Source organism: Carassius gibelio, chromosome A16, assembly GCF_023724105.1.
Source record: "Carassius gibelio isolate Cgi1373 ecotype wild population from Czech Republic chromosome A16, carGib1.2-hapl.c, whole genome shotgun sequence".
In the NCBI taxonomy this organism is placed as follows: Eukaryota; Metazoa; Chordata; class Actinopteri; order Cypriniformes; family Cyprinidae; genus Carassius; species Carassius gibelio.
In genome coordinates this window covers 30,675,619-30,690,317 of record NC_068386.1, presented here as the reverse complement: position 1 = coordinate 30,690,317, position 14,699 = coordinate 30,675,619, and the positions used below count along the sequence as shown (strand labels likewise).

Below are 14,699 nucleotides of genomic sequence, written 5' to 3'. Positions count from 1 at the left end.
TCATCAGTATTTGTATTAAAAATTACTTAATACAACTATAATTTGAAATTACTTTGTTGTAAATTACAGATTTTATTTTAATATGCAAATAACAATTTAATGCAAATAAAAAATAATACATTTACTAATATATATATATAAAAAATGGATAGCCTTACCCTCTGTAAGTCGCCTTTATTTATATAGCACTTTAAACAAAATACATTGCGTCAAAGCAACTGAACAACATTCATTAGAAAAACAGTGTGTGAATAATGCAAAATGATAGTTAAAGGCAGTTCATCATTGAATTCAGTGATGTCATCTCTGTTCAGTTAAATAGTGTCTGTGCATTTATTTGCAATCAAGTCAACGATATCACTGTAGATGAAGTTACCCCAACTAAGCAAGCCAGTAGCGACAGCAGCATGGAACTCCATCGGTGACAGAATGGAGAAAAAAACCTTGGGACAAAGCAGGCTCAGTTGGGGGGCCAGTTCTACTCTGACCAGACGAAACTAGTAGTTTAATTCCAGGCTGCAGCAAAGTCAGATTGTGTAGAAGAATCATCTGTTTCCTGTGGTCTTGTCCTGGTGGTCCTCTGAGACAAGGTCTTTACAGGGGATCTGTATCTGGGGCTCTAGTTGTCCTGGTCTCCGCTGTCTTTCAGGGCAGTAGAGGTCCTTTCTAGGTGCTGATCCACCAACTGGTCTGGATACGTACTGGATCCGGGTGACTGCAGTGATCCTCTGATCTGGATACAGACTGGATCTGGTGGCTACGGTGACCTCAGAATAAGAGAGAAACAGACAAATATTAGCGTAGATGCCATTCTTCTAATGATGTAGCAAGTACACAGGGTGTTATGGGAAGTGTTTCCGGTTCCAGTTTACCTAATTAATGCTGCCTAAAAATCCTTTAACGGATTTGGATATTAAAAGCATATTAGTATGTTATGTGTAAACCAGGTTAAAGAGATGGGTCTTTAATCTAGATTTAAAATGCAAGAGTGTGTCTGCCTCCCGAACAATGTTAGGTAGGTTATTCCAGAGTTTAGGCGCCAAATAGGAAAAGGATCTGCCGCCCGCAGTTGATTTTGATATTCTAGGTATTATCAAATTACCTGAGTTTTGAGAACGTAGTGGACGTAGAGGATTATAATGTAAAAGGAACTCATTCAAATACTGAGGTGCATTCACTGCTTTATAAGTAATAAGCAATATTTTAAAATCTATACGATGTTTGATAGGGAGCCAGTGCAGCAATGACAGGACCGGGCTAATATGGTCATACTTCCTGGTTTTAGTAAGAACTCTTGCTGCTGCATTTTGGACTAGCTGAAGTTTGTTTACTAAGCATGCCGAGCAACCACCCAATAAAGCATTACAATAATCTAACCTTGAAGTCATAAATGCATGGATTAACATTTCTGCATTTGACATTGAGAGCATAGGCCGTAATTTAGATATATTTTTGAGATGGAAAAATGCAGTTTTACAAATGCTAGAAACGTGGCTTTCTAAGGAAAGATTGCGATCAAATAGCACACCTAGGTTCCTAACTGATGACGAAGAATTGACAGAGCAACTATCAAGTCTTAGACAGTGTTCTAGGTTATTACAAGCAGAGTTTTTAGGTCCTATAATTAACACCTCTGTTTTTTCTGAATTTAGCAGGAAGAAATTACTCGTCATCCAATTTTTTATATCGACTATGCATTCCATTAGTTTTTCAAATTGGTGTGTTTCACCGGGCCGCGAAGAAATATAGAGCTGAGTATCATCAGCATAACAGTGAAAGCTAACACCATGTTTCCTGATGATATCTCCCAAGGGTAACATATAAAGCGTGAAGAGTAGCGGCCCTAGTATTGAGCCTTGAGGTACTCCATACTGCACTTGTGATCGATATGATACATCTTCATTCACTGCTACGAACTGATGGCGGTCATATAAGTACGATTTAAACCATGCTAATGCACTTCCACTGATGCCAACAAAGTGTTCAAGTCTATGCAAAAGAATGCAGTGGTCAATTGTGTCAAACCCAGCACTTAGATCCAATAAAACTAATAGAGAGATACACCCACGATCAGATGATAAGAGCAGATCATTTGTAACTCTAAGGAGAGCAGTCTCAGTACTATGATACGGTCTAAATCCTGACTGGAAATCCTCACATATACCATTTTTCTCTAAAAAGGATTATAATTGTGAGGATACCACCTTTTCTAGTATCTTGGACAGAAAAGGGAGATTCGAGATTGGTCTATAATTAACTAGTTCTTTGGGGTCAAGTTGTGTTTTTTTTTTTTTTTTTTTTTTATGAGAGGCTTAATAGCAACCAGTTTAAAGGTTTTGGGGACATATCCTAATGACAATGAGGAATTAATAATAGTCAGAAGAGGATCTATGACTTCTGGAAGCACCTCTTTTAGGAGCTTATATGGTATAGGGTCTAACATACATGTTGTTGGTTTAGATGATTTAACAAGTTTATACAATTCCTCCTCTCCTATAGTAGAGAATGAGTGGAACTGTTCCTCAGGGGGTCTATAGTGCACTGTCTGATGTGATACTGTAGCTGATGGCTGAATGGTTGCAATTTTATCTCTAATAGTATTGATTTTAGAAGTAAAGTAGTTCATAAAGTCATTACTGCTGTGGTGTTGGTAAATGTCAACACTTTTTGAGGCTTTATTTTTCGTTAATTTAGCCACTGTATTGAATAAATACCTGGATTATGTTTGTTTTCTTCTAAAAGAGAAGAAAAGTAATCAGATCTAGCAGTTATTAATGCTTTTCTGTAGGATATGTTGCTTTCCCGCCAAGCAATACGAAATACCTCTAGTTTTGTTTTCCTCCAGCTGCGCTCCATTTTTCGGGCTGCTCTGTTTAGGGTGCAAGTATGCTCATTATACCATGGTGTCAAACTGTTTTCCTTAACCTTCCTTAAGCGTAAAAGAGAAACTGTATTTAAAGTGCTAGAAAGGAGAGAGTCCATAGTTTCTGTTACATCATCAAGTTGTTCTGAGGTTTTGGATATGCTAAGGAATTTGGATACATCAGGAAGATAACTTAAAAAGCAGTCTTTTGTGGTAGAAGTGATGGTTCTTCGATACTTATAACAAGAAGTAGAATTTACAATTTTGGCTATATGAAGTTTGCACAGAACTAAATAATGTGAGAAATAATCTGAGATATCATCACTTGGCTGAATAATTTCAACACTATCAACATCAATTCCATGTGACAGTATTAAATCTATTATACTTGAAGCCTGCCCTCTGAGAAATCCTGAAAACCTTGTTATAAATTGAAGCAACACTTTGCCTTTTAGACGTGACTCGTGTTTATAACAGTAATCTTGGGGGGTGGACTCATTTAAAATAATGTAATCATCAGGTTTTAGCCAGGTTTCTGTCAAACAGAGCACATCTATAATATGATCAGTTATCATATTATTTACAAAAAGTGTTTTCGTAGAAATGGATCCGATATTCAATAAGCCAAGCTTTGTCATTTGTTTATCCATATTGCATTGTTTTTTTATTTGTTGAACCTCAATTAAATTGTTAACCTTAACTTGGTTTGGACGTTTTTTGTATTTTCTAGTTCGGGGAACAGACACAGTCTCTATAGTGTGATATCTAGGTAAAAGAGTCTCTATGTGCTGAGAATTAACTGACCTCTGTGACGGGAGGCAGCTAGCAGACAGTCGGTTTAGCCAGTCTGTCTGCTTCCTGACCTTGGCCCCAGTTAGTCAAGTATGAACTCTAAGACTATTTGCCATATTTCTAGAGAGAAGAGCAGCTCCACCCTGGGAGGGATGAAGATCTCTTTTAAACAGGTCAGGTCTGCCCCAAAAGCTCGTCCAATTTTCTATGAAACCTATGTTATTCTGTGGGCACCACTTAGACATCCAGCCATTGAGTGATGACAATCTGCTATGCATCTCATCACCACGGTAAGCAGGGAGGGGACCAGAGCATATTACAGTGTCTGACATCGTGCTTGCAAGTTCACACACCTCTTTAAAGTTATTTTTAGTGATCTCCGACTGGCGAAGTCGAACATCATTAGCGCCAGCATGAATAACAATCTTAATGTATTTACGTTTAGCATTTGCCAGCACTTTTAAATTTGCCAAGATGTCAGGCACTCTGGCTCCTGGTAAACATTTGACTATGGTGGCTGGTGTCTCTATATTCACGTTCCGTACAATAGAATCACCAATAACTAGAGCACTTTCATCAGGTTTCTCAGTGGGTGCATCACTGAGTGGGGAGAACCTGTTTAATGTTTTGATCGGAACAGAAGAGCTGTGTTTTGACCCACGACTACGCTGCCTCACCGTCACCCAGTTGCCCTGCTGCAGGGGCTCTGCTGGAACCGGACAATGTACAGGAATCCCTGAGCTAGACGCATCCAAAGCCGCATCTAGAGTCCTAACATTCTTACTGTCCTCAATTAAAATTTGGATGCGTGTCTCTAATTCTGAAATCTTCTCTGTCAGCCTAACTATTTACCTGCATTTATCACATGTGAATCCCTTATCAGTGACAGAGATAGATAAACGATAGCAGGAGAAGCCATTACTCACTGTGCTAAATGAAATATTTTTACTGCGGTTGTTTGATGAACTTGTGAAAAACTGGAGTGAGAGGAGAATATAAAACACTAATGACAAGCTAACGAGTGCTAACGCTTTGCAGGTGTAGTGCACTCACGGAAAAGTGAACGATCAAAGATAATCTGATAAGACTGATCGATAATATCAGAAATATGGTGTGAATTAAGTTATATTTTACCAATTAAAAAAAAAACAGAAAACAAACAAACAGACAGTGACGGTAAGATAAAGATTCTAGAGAAAAAATAAAATAAAAACAGCTACACGGAGCTTGGTCAGTAAACAAAATGTACAATTTTAATCCATTAAACTTAACGTTTTCCACACGTTCACAAAAGTTTGGTACAGTGTTGTAAAAGGGCAATATAACAATTTTGTTCACTTTCTTGCGTTATGTTTTCCTGATATAATAATATACTAATATATTAATATATTATCCCCTAATATACTAGGGGAGCAATGAAAGGGCAAAAATGGATGGTGGTGAAATGAATGTGCAGCAACATGAAGCCACCCTGTCTCCAGACCCAGAGTCGTTTCACACTAACCACATAGTTATCTCATTAAAGAAAATAGTTTATTTACAAATTAGGCAAAAAAAGGGGTAGCCAAATCAGAAGGGAGTGTTGCCAAAACAACAAACAAAAAGTACAGAAAAGTAAAAAAGTACAGCAAGATAAACTAACTCCCTTTCTAACATAAACAGGAGAAAAATAAATGGCACCCACCTCCCTACTAACCCCACAAATAAAGAAATAACTGTTTAACAAGCAAACCTCAAATAAACCAAGAGAAAAACAGATTAATTAAATCATACAACAAATAATTATTAGAGATAACACACGTCTGCCTTTTTAATCTCAATCACCAAGTGTAATAGAAAGACTAAAAAGAAAGAACTACTTCAATAAGTAACGCACACGATATAAGGTAGAAATACACAGTTAACTACTGGCTTCAACAAAGTATCTGGTCTGGGGTTGAAGATGGGACCTCAAAGCTGCTGCTGCTGCTGTTGCATAGTCAAGCCAACACCAACCCGGCTCTGATGGTGTTTGCAGCTTAAATACTCCCAGCATCCAATCACAGGAGGGCATTGATTAGTTGAACTAGCTGGAAAACATTTATCCTATGAAGAGACACATACCAAAAACAAAAAAAAAAAAAAAAAAAAGTTTCATCCTTACAGAGAAGACACAAGTGCTTCTCCAGATTGCTGTATTGAACACGATTTTATACATTCATAATATATTTCAATTTGTATTGCATCTAATTTGTATGCTGTGTTTTTCTGTAGTTCCTATAACACCCTAAACCTGATGGAGGATCTGAAGGGATTGTACAGGACTGCTGGACAACAGGGCAAAGGCATCAGCTTTATTTTCACTGACAACGAGATCAAGGATGAATCCTTCCTGGAGTACATGAACAACGTCCTTTCATCAGGAGAGGTCAGAGAACTGTTCTGACATCTAAAAAAAACACCCTTCCCCACAAGCCCTACAGCAGGCAACTCCGTTCCTGGAGGGCCACTATCCAGCAGAGTTTAGCTTCAGACCTCATAAAAACTCACCTGCCTGTGTCTATCTACACTGTAAAAAAAGAAAAGTTGACTTAACTTAAAATTACAAGGTAATTCGCTGCACAGCTTTTTTGAGTTTACTCAACTTTTAAACGATTTAGTTCACTTAACTCAATTCACTTAGTAAGGTCACATGTCTCCCGACTTAAGATCTTTTGTTCAGCTGATTGAGTTTTTATAGTTAAAAAAAAAACTTTTGTTATGTAATTTCAACTTTTAATGTTATTTTCACTTGACTTAATAAAGTACGTTCAGTTGACTAAAAATGTGTTTTTAAAAAGCATCACAAGGTTAGAAAAACTGCTTGATATTTTGGTCCAGGTTTTACTTCAAACCAGCAGAAACACATTGGTAATTTTAGACATACTCATTCTTTAAAAAAAGTAATTAAATGAGGAGGCAGAAGAAAAAAAAAAACAACATTCAAAGTTCTATCTCATTCAACCGGTCCTAAATACTTTCAATGTTCTATGTTTAACATTTTAAATTGTTAACACAAAATATGTTACAAAACAAGCAATATAAGTGCAAGTTAAAGGAGTATGCTGACTTTTGGGGGCTTTAGCTTATTCACCGTATCCACCACAGTTAGGGTGAGTCTCCTTTGTCTGTTCGGTGTTGGTGCGATTCATTGCACATGCGCCAATTTCATGGTCGTTACAGTGCGCATGCTCCAACCTCCAAACCAACTTGTATGATTGTTAACTTGAATTTACAAATTGAATTCTAGGTTGGTCCAACGATTGTTGAACCAACGTCTTTTCACTAGTTATGCCAACATTTTTGCATTTATTTGTCCAGTTAACTAAAATATAATCATTAGTCTAACTTTTTGTAAGTTGGATTTTTTTACAGCGTAGTAATCCCGAAAACACTGATTGCCTTGTTCAGGTGTGTTTAATTAGGGTTGGAGCTAAACTCCAGTGGCCCTCCAGGACCGAAGTTGCCTATCCCTGCCCTACAGCATCCATTCTGAGCCATTCCATGATGTTTTCAGAACACTCCCTAAAATAAGCCAAGCTACATGTGTTCCCAAGTTTACAATGTGTGTTCCCCTAATAACTCAACTTTATTTTACTACAAATAAGTAATTTCTCGAGGCGCTATAACGAAAATAAACAAAGGGAGCATGTCGCCCTGTCCTCTTACAAATTACAGAGTTAATTCTGTGTGGTAATAACACAGAGATACTGTAAATGGGATCTATGAGGTACAAGATGTATTGCTTCATATTAGAGATATAGATGGGTTTGTCAAAGAGGGGAAAAAATTAGTTTTTTTTTTCAACAGAAAACTAAGAAATCTTGTGCCCCTTGCCTTGACTAATTTTAATCATAAACTACAATTATTTAACAATTTTAATAAATAATTTAATTTATTTCTTTGTTTGTTTGTTTGTTTTTTTAAGTTGATTGGGACAAAGGCCAAATTCTGTCATTTTGTAGCAATTTATGTTTTTCCTTCCTAAATCTCCTTACATAATGCTGAGGTTTATTATACCAAATACAATCAGAATTTAGTTTACAATCATTTTTACAGATTTCCTACAATTAATTAGCCTGTTTTTGCTACTGTCATTTCAAGAATTCAATCAGCAAAATACTCTGCAAACTGGCATTCTGATATGAAACTTTACAAATACTGTTTATGTTAATTTCAGTGTGCTCATAGATCATGACTATCATGATGATTTTACAATGAGTTATAGATGGCAGTGGGGACTGGGGAGGGAGCTTTGCTTTTAATTATTATTATTATTTAAGGTAAAAAGTTTATTTAAAAACATAAAATAAAATAAAAGAGTTTTATGTGATATTCCTTTAAAAAGGAATTATTCTCATTGAAAAAAAAATGGTTAAAACATGGTTAAGATGTGATAAATGTTATTATGGTATAAAAATAACATTTGCATAATATTTAATGAACAAAAAAGAAAAGGGTATATTTTATCAAATTCTATGCAGATCTGCAGAACAGTCTACAGAGATCTGTGGGAAAAGATTCCATGAGGGCCTATAAGAAAGAAGGAGAGAGTGAGTGCATAGCTACTGAGAAACCAGTCACAGAATAAGTACTGGGAATAATAAAAAGATTTGCAAATGACTAAATGTGTTTAATTAACACATGTTCCAGTGTGTCTTACTCACCATCACTGAATTAATAAAAGTGTTAGAGAATAACTGGCTATCATTCAAGCCGCATGGTATACCTCTTGTTTTTTGTTTTTTTTGTGTGTTTTTTTAAGTTGTCATAAAGTCTTAGAAAGGTTTTTGATCAGATGGGTTTGGTGAAGGTTGCTATATCATTAATCATGCTGTAAATTACAAAAAAGAATCGACTGCACATCAGAAGAACAATTTGCGAGCCCTGGGAGAGATTGCCCTGCTCAAGAAAATTAATGAAGCACACAAGCCCTCAGTTATACTGAGGGTCTCAGGGTTTAGTTGGGAAACCAATAAGGCAAGACTGGTGTGTCAGTATGGAAGACATAGGCAATAACAAATGGAGTTTAATGAAATTTATTATCCAAGATACTGAAAAGAGAGTAGCACAGCAAGAGAAGTCTTTAAGGGAGATGACGAGACAGACTCCAGCATTTTTATCTCATGGTAATTGTTTTATTTTTGTAAGACTGAGAGTGTTGTACACTGTTGCAAAAGTTAAGTGAAATATGTTCTAGTTTCAGAAATATGTTCCTTGTTCCAGTCATGCACTAATCCATTTATAGTCCTTCTGAGAGCTTTTTGACTCCTGACGGACTGTTTTATCATAATCTAATATACTATTAGCAGTGCCTTATACAGTGGGGCACAGCAGTATTAGACCACATTGAAAATCTGAGATTCAAAATGTAATTTAAAAAATGGAAATAAACAATGTTTCATTGTTTCTCACCATATAGAACAAAGAAACAGTGTATTCTTAACTGAAAAAGAAACTTAAACTGAAAATAAGAAGTACAATATTTCTAGTTTTCTAAATCAGATAAGCAAACGCTGTGACGCCGACCATGTTAACAAGTCAAAAAACTTCCACTGGTGCACACAAATTTCTCCTTGGAACCTTCTAAAAAATTATAAACTCAAGTAAATACAGTAAAAGAGCACAGTCTTACTTGAAAAGGCCACAAAAGAAAGTCATGCAGGTTTGGAAAGACATGTTAGATATCTTGTAACAGATTTTGTATTTTTGGGTGAACTATCCCTTACGTGATCCATAGAATGCCTAAGAACATTCAAATGTCTTCTGCCTTCATTTGAAGGAGTAATTTTATTCCTTCAGGTTTGACATTATGTCTATATTGTACATTTGTCGTAAATTCCCAGAGAAACCAGGATTAATCTAATGAGCTGTGAAATATTTTTCTGCCACAGGTGTCCAATCTGTTTGCTCGAGATGAGATTGATGAGATTATCAGTGACCTCATTCCAGTCATGAAGCGAGAGTTTCCACGGCGACCGCCCACAAATGAAAACCTATATGAATATTTTATGAGCAGAGTGAGGCAGAACCTTCATGTGGTTCTGTGCTTCTCTCCAGTCGGGGAGAGGTTCCGTAATCGAGCTTTGAAGTTTCCTGCTCTCATTTCAGGATGCACCATGGACTGGTTTAGTCGCTGGCCCAAAGATGCTTTGATCGCAGGTCAGTAATTTAAAATGTCAGATCCATGAAGGTTCAATATACCCAAGGGAAACCCTAAAATCTAGCAGTGATAATGATGCCTTAATATCAAAACAAATAAATCAAATATATAATGTCTAAGAAGGTATACAGCACATTTTTGAGTGAGCACATTTACTGAAATTTATGTCCTTTATCAAACAAAACTAGATTGGAGTATACAATTACTGTTTTGACAGGGTGGCAGTATTTAACTGCTGTTTCAAATGGTTTTGGCCCTCATTTTGTAATTTGTATGCTGCTTGTGGAATGAAAAATCAATTTATTCCAGAGACCCAGCATCTATAAACAATGTATAACCGGCCAAATCCCAGACCAGATTTACCTGTTAAAATCAACACTCAGACCGATGCCTTATAATGATAATTGTCTATTCCGAAAATAGCCACCATTAATTTTTGTTAGAGTAAATTTGTGTGCCTGTACAGTTTGATTTTAGAAAACAATTTAGGAATGACACAAAATGGTCCACAATAGGAAATCATGTTGTGAAATAGAAAAAACATGATTTTCATTTTTTTTGTCCTTAGTGTCGGAACACTTCTTGTCCACATATGACATAGACTGCACTCCCGAGGTAAAGGGAGAAGTGGTTCAGTGCATGGGCTCTTTTCAGGATGGGGTGGCAGAAAAGTGTGCAGATTATTTTCAGAGATACCGGCGTTCCACACACGTCACACCCAAATCCTACCTGTCATTCATCCATGACTACAAGACCATCTACAAAGAAAAGCACTCAGAGGTTCAGACTCTCGCTTACAGGTCAGTATAATCACACAAGAATGATTGCTTAAATAAATATAGTATAATGTCTTGACTTTGAATGAGGGATTCACTAAAGTGCTGTGCCACTTTTGTGCATTGTATCTGTGCAAGAAAAAAATAATTATAACAAGGGGCTGGATTCACGAAACATTCTTAATAAGAAATTTCTTCTTAACTGACATTTTCTTCTTATTTTTTAACTTTAAGAATGTATTAAGTTAAGAATATATTGTATTCCCAAAAATTCATCTGAAGAATATACTTATCTTTTTCCTTAAGATTGTTCTTAAAACAAAACCTAAGAAGAATTCAAATTCTTAAAAATAATCTTCTTAAAAATAATCGTAAATAACTTCTTAAGTTTAGGACATCCCCAGACTTAAATCACAAACAATATTAATTTAATGAATTTATTAGGTTATTTCAATTGAATTGTTATATTTAAGCATTACAACAACAGCTACATATAATAGATAGGAGGACTAGGGATGTGCACAAGTTTTCTGAAGGGACATCGATGAATGTTAATGTAAACACGATCGCCCTTAGCAAAAAGTAGTATACTTCAAGTTTATTTTATTAAGTTTACTTAAGTAAAGTTTAAGTATACTTTATGTAGCAAGTATACAAAGTGTTCTATTGTTCTAGTAGTATACTTGTAAGTGTACTGTTTCAATACTCCTTGGGACTAAATCAGCCCTCTTTCTAGTACATAAAATATACTTTTAAATATACATTAAGTATAACAGTAGCAAACTTTGAGTACACAAATAGTTTACCTCTATGTTTGTAGTTTGTACTGCAATTATAATAAAAGTGAACTTGATTTGCTGATAGTTTACTAATTAAATACTTTGTACACTTATACTGCAAGTATACTCATAAGTTTTCTTTAAGTGAAATTTATATCATACTTTAAGACTACTATGTCCCTATTTAGGTTTGAATTTGTATACATTTTGTTACATGAATATCTGAGAATGCAAAACATACAAAGAAAGAACAGTGTATCTGCTTGTAAACAAAAACATTTCATTCTAGCTTCATGCATTCTTTTTTATACACTTTAATGTGGGTGAGTTACAAAAAAAAAAAAAGTTGATAGATGCAGGCTATGCACACTTTAACTACACAGAAATCCTTGCAAAATTCCAGACAACGGATGAGGAGATTTCGCTCAAGAGCAATTGATGACATGGCTGAGAAGAAAATATTTAAGTGTAGGTATTATTATGGTTTTTATGACCTAGATGCACATTTTACCAGTTGTTACCAACAGTTTATAAAAACATTATGGTCATCGACCAGTGATTGATATCTCAAACATAATAATAGACGTTGGATTTTGGTTGAAAATGAAAATTCGGGTTGACGTCTAAATCCAACGACTGTTTGACATCAAGCTCCAATGTTGGGCAGATGCTGAATTTTGGCTGGAATAAACACCCCCCTTCCCCCAAAAAACATTTAAAAAATGGTGAAATGCATGGCAGTACACGTATTACCAGCTTCACTTATTAATAACCAGTTTGACTTTATTTCTGTCAGACGTCTACAGAAGTTATTTTTGAGAATTAACAGAGGTTTAGATGTTGATGTTTTATTTGAAAATTTTTGGTCACCACTATTGTGATCAGTATTTGCTTTAGTTGTGTAGTTTGACTCTTGGCTTAGTAAGTTTGTGGTTCCTGTAATAGTGTTTACCGAAACACATCATTTGTAATAAAAGGAGCCATAAACAAAGATAAGGTAATATAGTTTTCATCATCATGAAGAAATAATTTTTATCGTCATTGACCCAATGTGGTTATTTATTATTAATGAACAATATTCAAGAGACAATACTTTCTTCCCTCAGATCCAACATTCTGAATTTTTATTTTTAAATACATTTTGGGAGAAAACGCTTTCGAGACACATAGACCTCAATAATCAGTATATGAATCTCAACAATGGTGACATGCTTCATGCAGCAATTCATGCTGGGAGCCACCATAGTACAAAACGCATGGCTCCCAGCATGCATTGCTTCATGAAGCATGTCACCATTGTTGAGATTCATACGCTGATTGTTGATGTATGTGTGTGTCACCATGGGTTAAGCTTTTTGAGCTCATGTTTGTTAAAAGATTTTAACTGATTGTTAGAATAACGCTGGATCTCATGTGGCAGAAACACAGGGTTTGTAATATGAATGTACTAATGGAACAACATCAGCGAATCAGGTTATTTCATGATGATTATAAAACCATTAACAGGTAACAGCCATCACTTGATCTCATGTCACTTTAGCTTTCTTTGATGCTACAAATGTGCTCGACAAACAAGCTGTCTTAGCAGCCACAATAGCTAAAACATATTACATATATAACATAAGTGTTAAGAGCTCAACTAACGGAAACACTAATCGCTGTTATGGTGTTTAACTGTTATGCTGTTATGGAAATTAAACACATTAGAGTTAAACCCCTGTTAATTTTCAATAAGAGCTTTTGTGGACATCTGACAGAAATAAAGTCAGTCTGGTTAGCAATACGTGAAGCTGGTAATGCTGTTTGTGGAGTTGTTTAATCCTCCTCTGCTGAGATCTTGAGATATTTAATGTGCTGCCATGCATTTCACCCATTGTTGCAGTGTGGTGCTTATTCCAACCAAAATTCAATGTCTGTCTGATGTCGGAGTTTGACGTCAAACAAAGTTGGGTTTAGACGTCAACCCGAATTTAATTTTCAAACAAAATATGACGTCTGACTGACGTTGGATTAGGTGGAGTCCAACGTCTTCCTGACGTCACATTGATGTACTGTGCCTGCTGGGTGGTGTTTCTTTTTATCTTCACTTGTGTATTTCTGAAAATTTTGTACAGAAGATGCATACTAGCACCCTTTACCATAAAACAATGAAAACACAGATTCTAGGAGTATAGCTCAAATATATTTAGACTTTTTGTAAGTATAAGTCAAGTATACTTAAACGTAATTTTAAGTATATTTCTGAGAAGTACATAAAGAGCATTTCTGAGAAGTACATAAAAAGTAAACTAAAAGTATACTTTCCTATTTTTAGTTTAAAGGAAGTATACTAATAGCACACTTGAATAAACTTCTTTTTCGTAAGGGCGGTCATGATTAGCCTGTGTGTGATGCTGCTTTTTGCTGACTTCAAAACTCATTAGCAACTCTAAAACGGAGCTTTAATTGAACGCCATTAATTTTAGCTTATAAATAGATCATCTTTGGCAGTATTCGGCGCATATGAATGCACAGCACGCATTTGCTGTAGAAGCGCGGTCTCAAATACCGGAAGCGTTCACTCAGATGAGAGCGCAAAAACATGGCACAAAAATCAATGAAACATATCCCTGCAGCTTGAGACAGGCTATTTTAAAAGTAACTGTTCAAAAACAGGCCGCATTAAAACGTCATGTACGTTCACAAACAGAGAGATCCAATTTGCAGTGTTTTATTTGGAAAATCCAATAATCATAATCCAGACAGGCAAGAGGTAAATATCCATAAAAGCAGTTCAAAACAAGAAACATGACAAACAATGGGGAACACAAAAAGCAGGTTGACATAAACCAAGGACTCCATGAAACTGATAGAAACAAACTTTGCAATTAACTGAGATGAATCGGACAAAGGCATGTGGGAAATGTAGTGCCTGCAGTGGGGTGACAATATGGGGAAGTGAGACCACTAGTGGACACCCAGGGATACACAGACCAGACACTATGACAAAACGTGAAGCTGAGCGCCAGTCAAAGTAGCAAAGAAAATGTACAGTCTCTGGTGCGTGCTTATTATGATTATTAGGGTAATCTACCAGAAGCGCAAAAAGACAATAGTGTGAGTTTAGCAGTGCCTCATGTATTCATTCAGATAACAGCTGTTATTTTCTGAAAAAAATAAAATGTTCTAAAGAATATATTTGAGAACTTATTAAGAATTTTTCAAGAACTGCACTAAAGAACATTCTTATGAACTTTGTGGAATTTATCTTAAGAAATTTCTTATTTTATTTTTGTGAATCCGGCCCCTGGTTAACCAGGCTATAACCC

The 14,699-nt window shown here is 35.8% G+C and overlaps 1 protein-coding gene across 2 annotated transcripts in view; it reads left to right on the top strand.

Annotated features, from left to right (window-relative positions):
* Nucleotides 1-14,699, top strand: part of dnah5 (dynein, axonemal, heavy chain 5) — a 245,639-nt gene that overhangs the window by 113,000 nt on the left and 117,940 nt on the right. For both annotated transcript variants that reach the window (XM_052619029.1, XM_052619028.1), the window contains exons 54-56: nucleotides 5,909-6,062; nucleotides 9,568-9,835; nucleotides 10,405-10,636. In XM_052619029.1, the coding sequence (XP_052474989.1) occupies nucleotides 5,909-6,062; nucleotides 9,568-9,835; nucleotides 10,405-10,636 (654 nt within the window). The remainder of the gene's footprint in view (nucleotides 1-5,908; nucleotides 6,063-9,567; nucleotides 9,836-10,404; nucleotides 10,637-14,699) is intronic.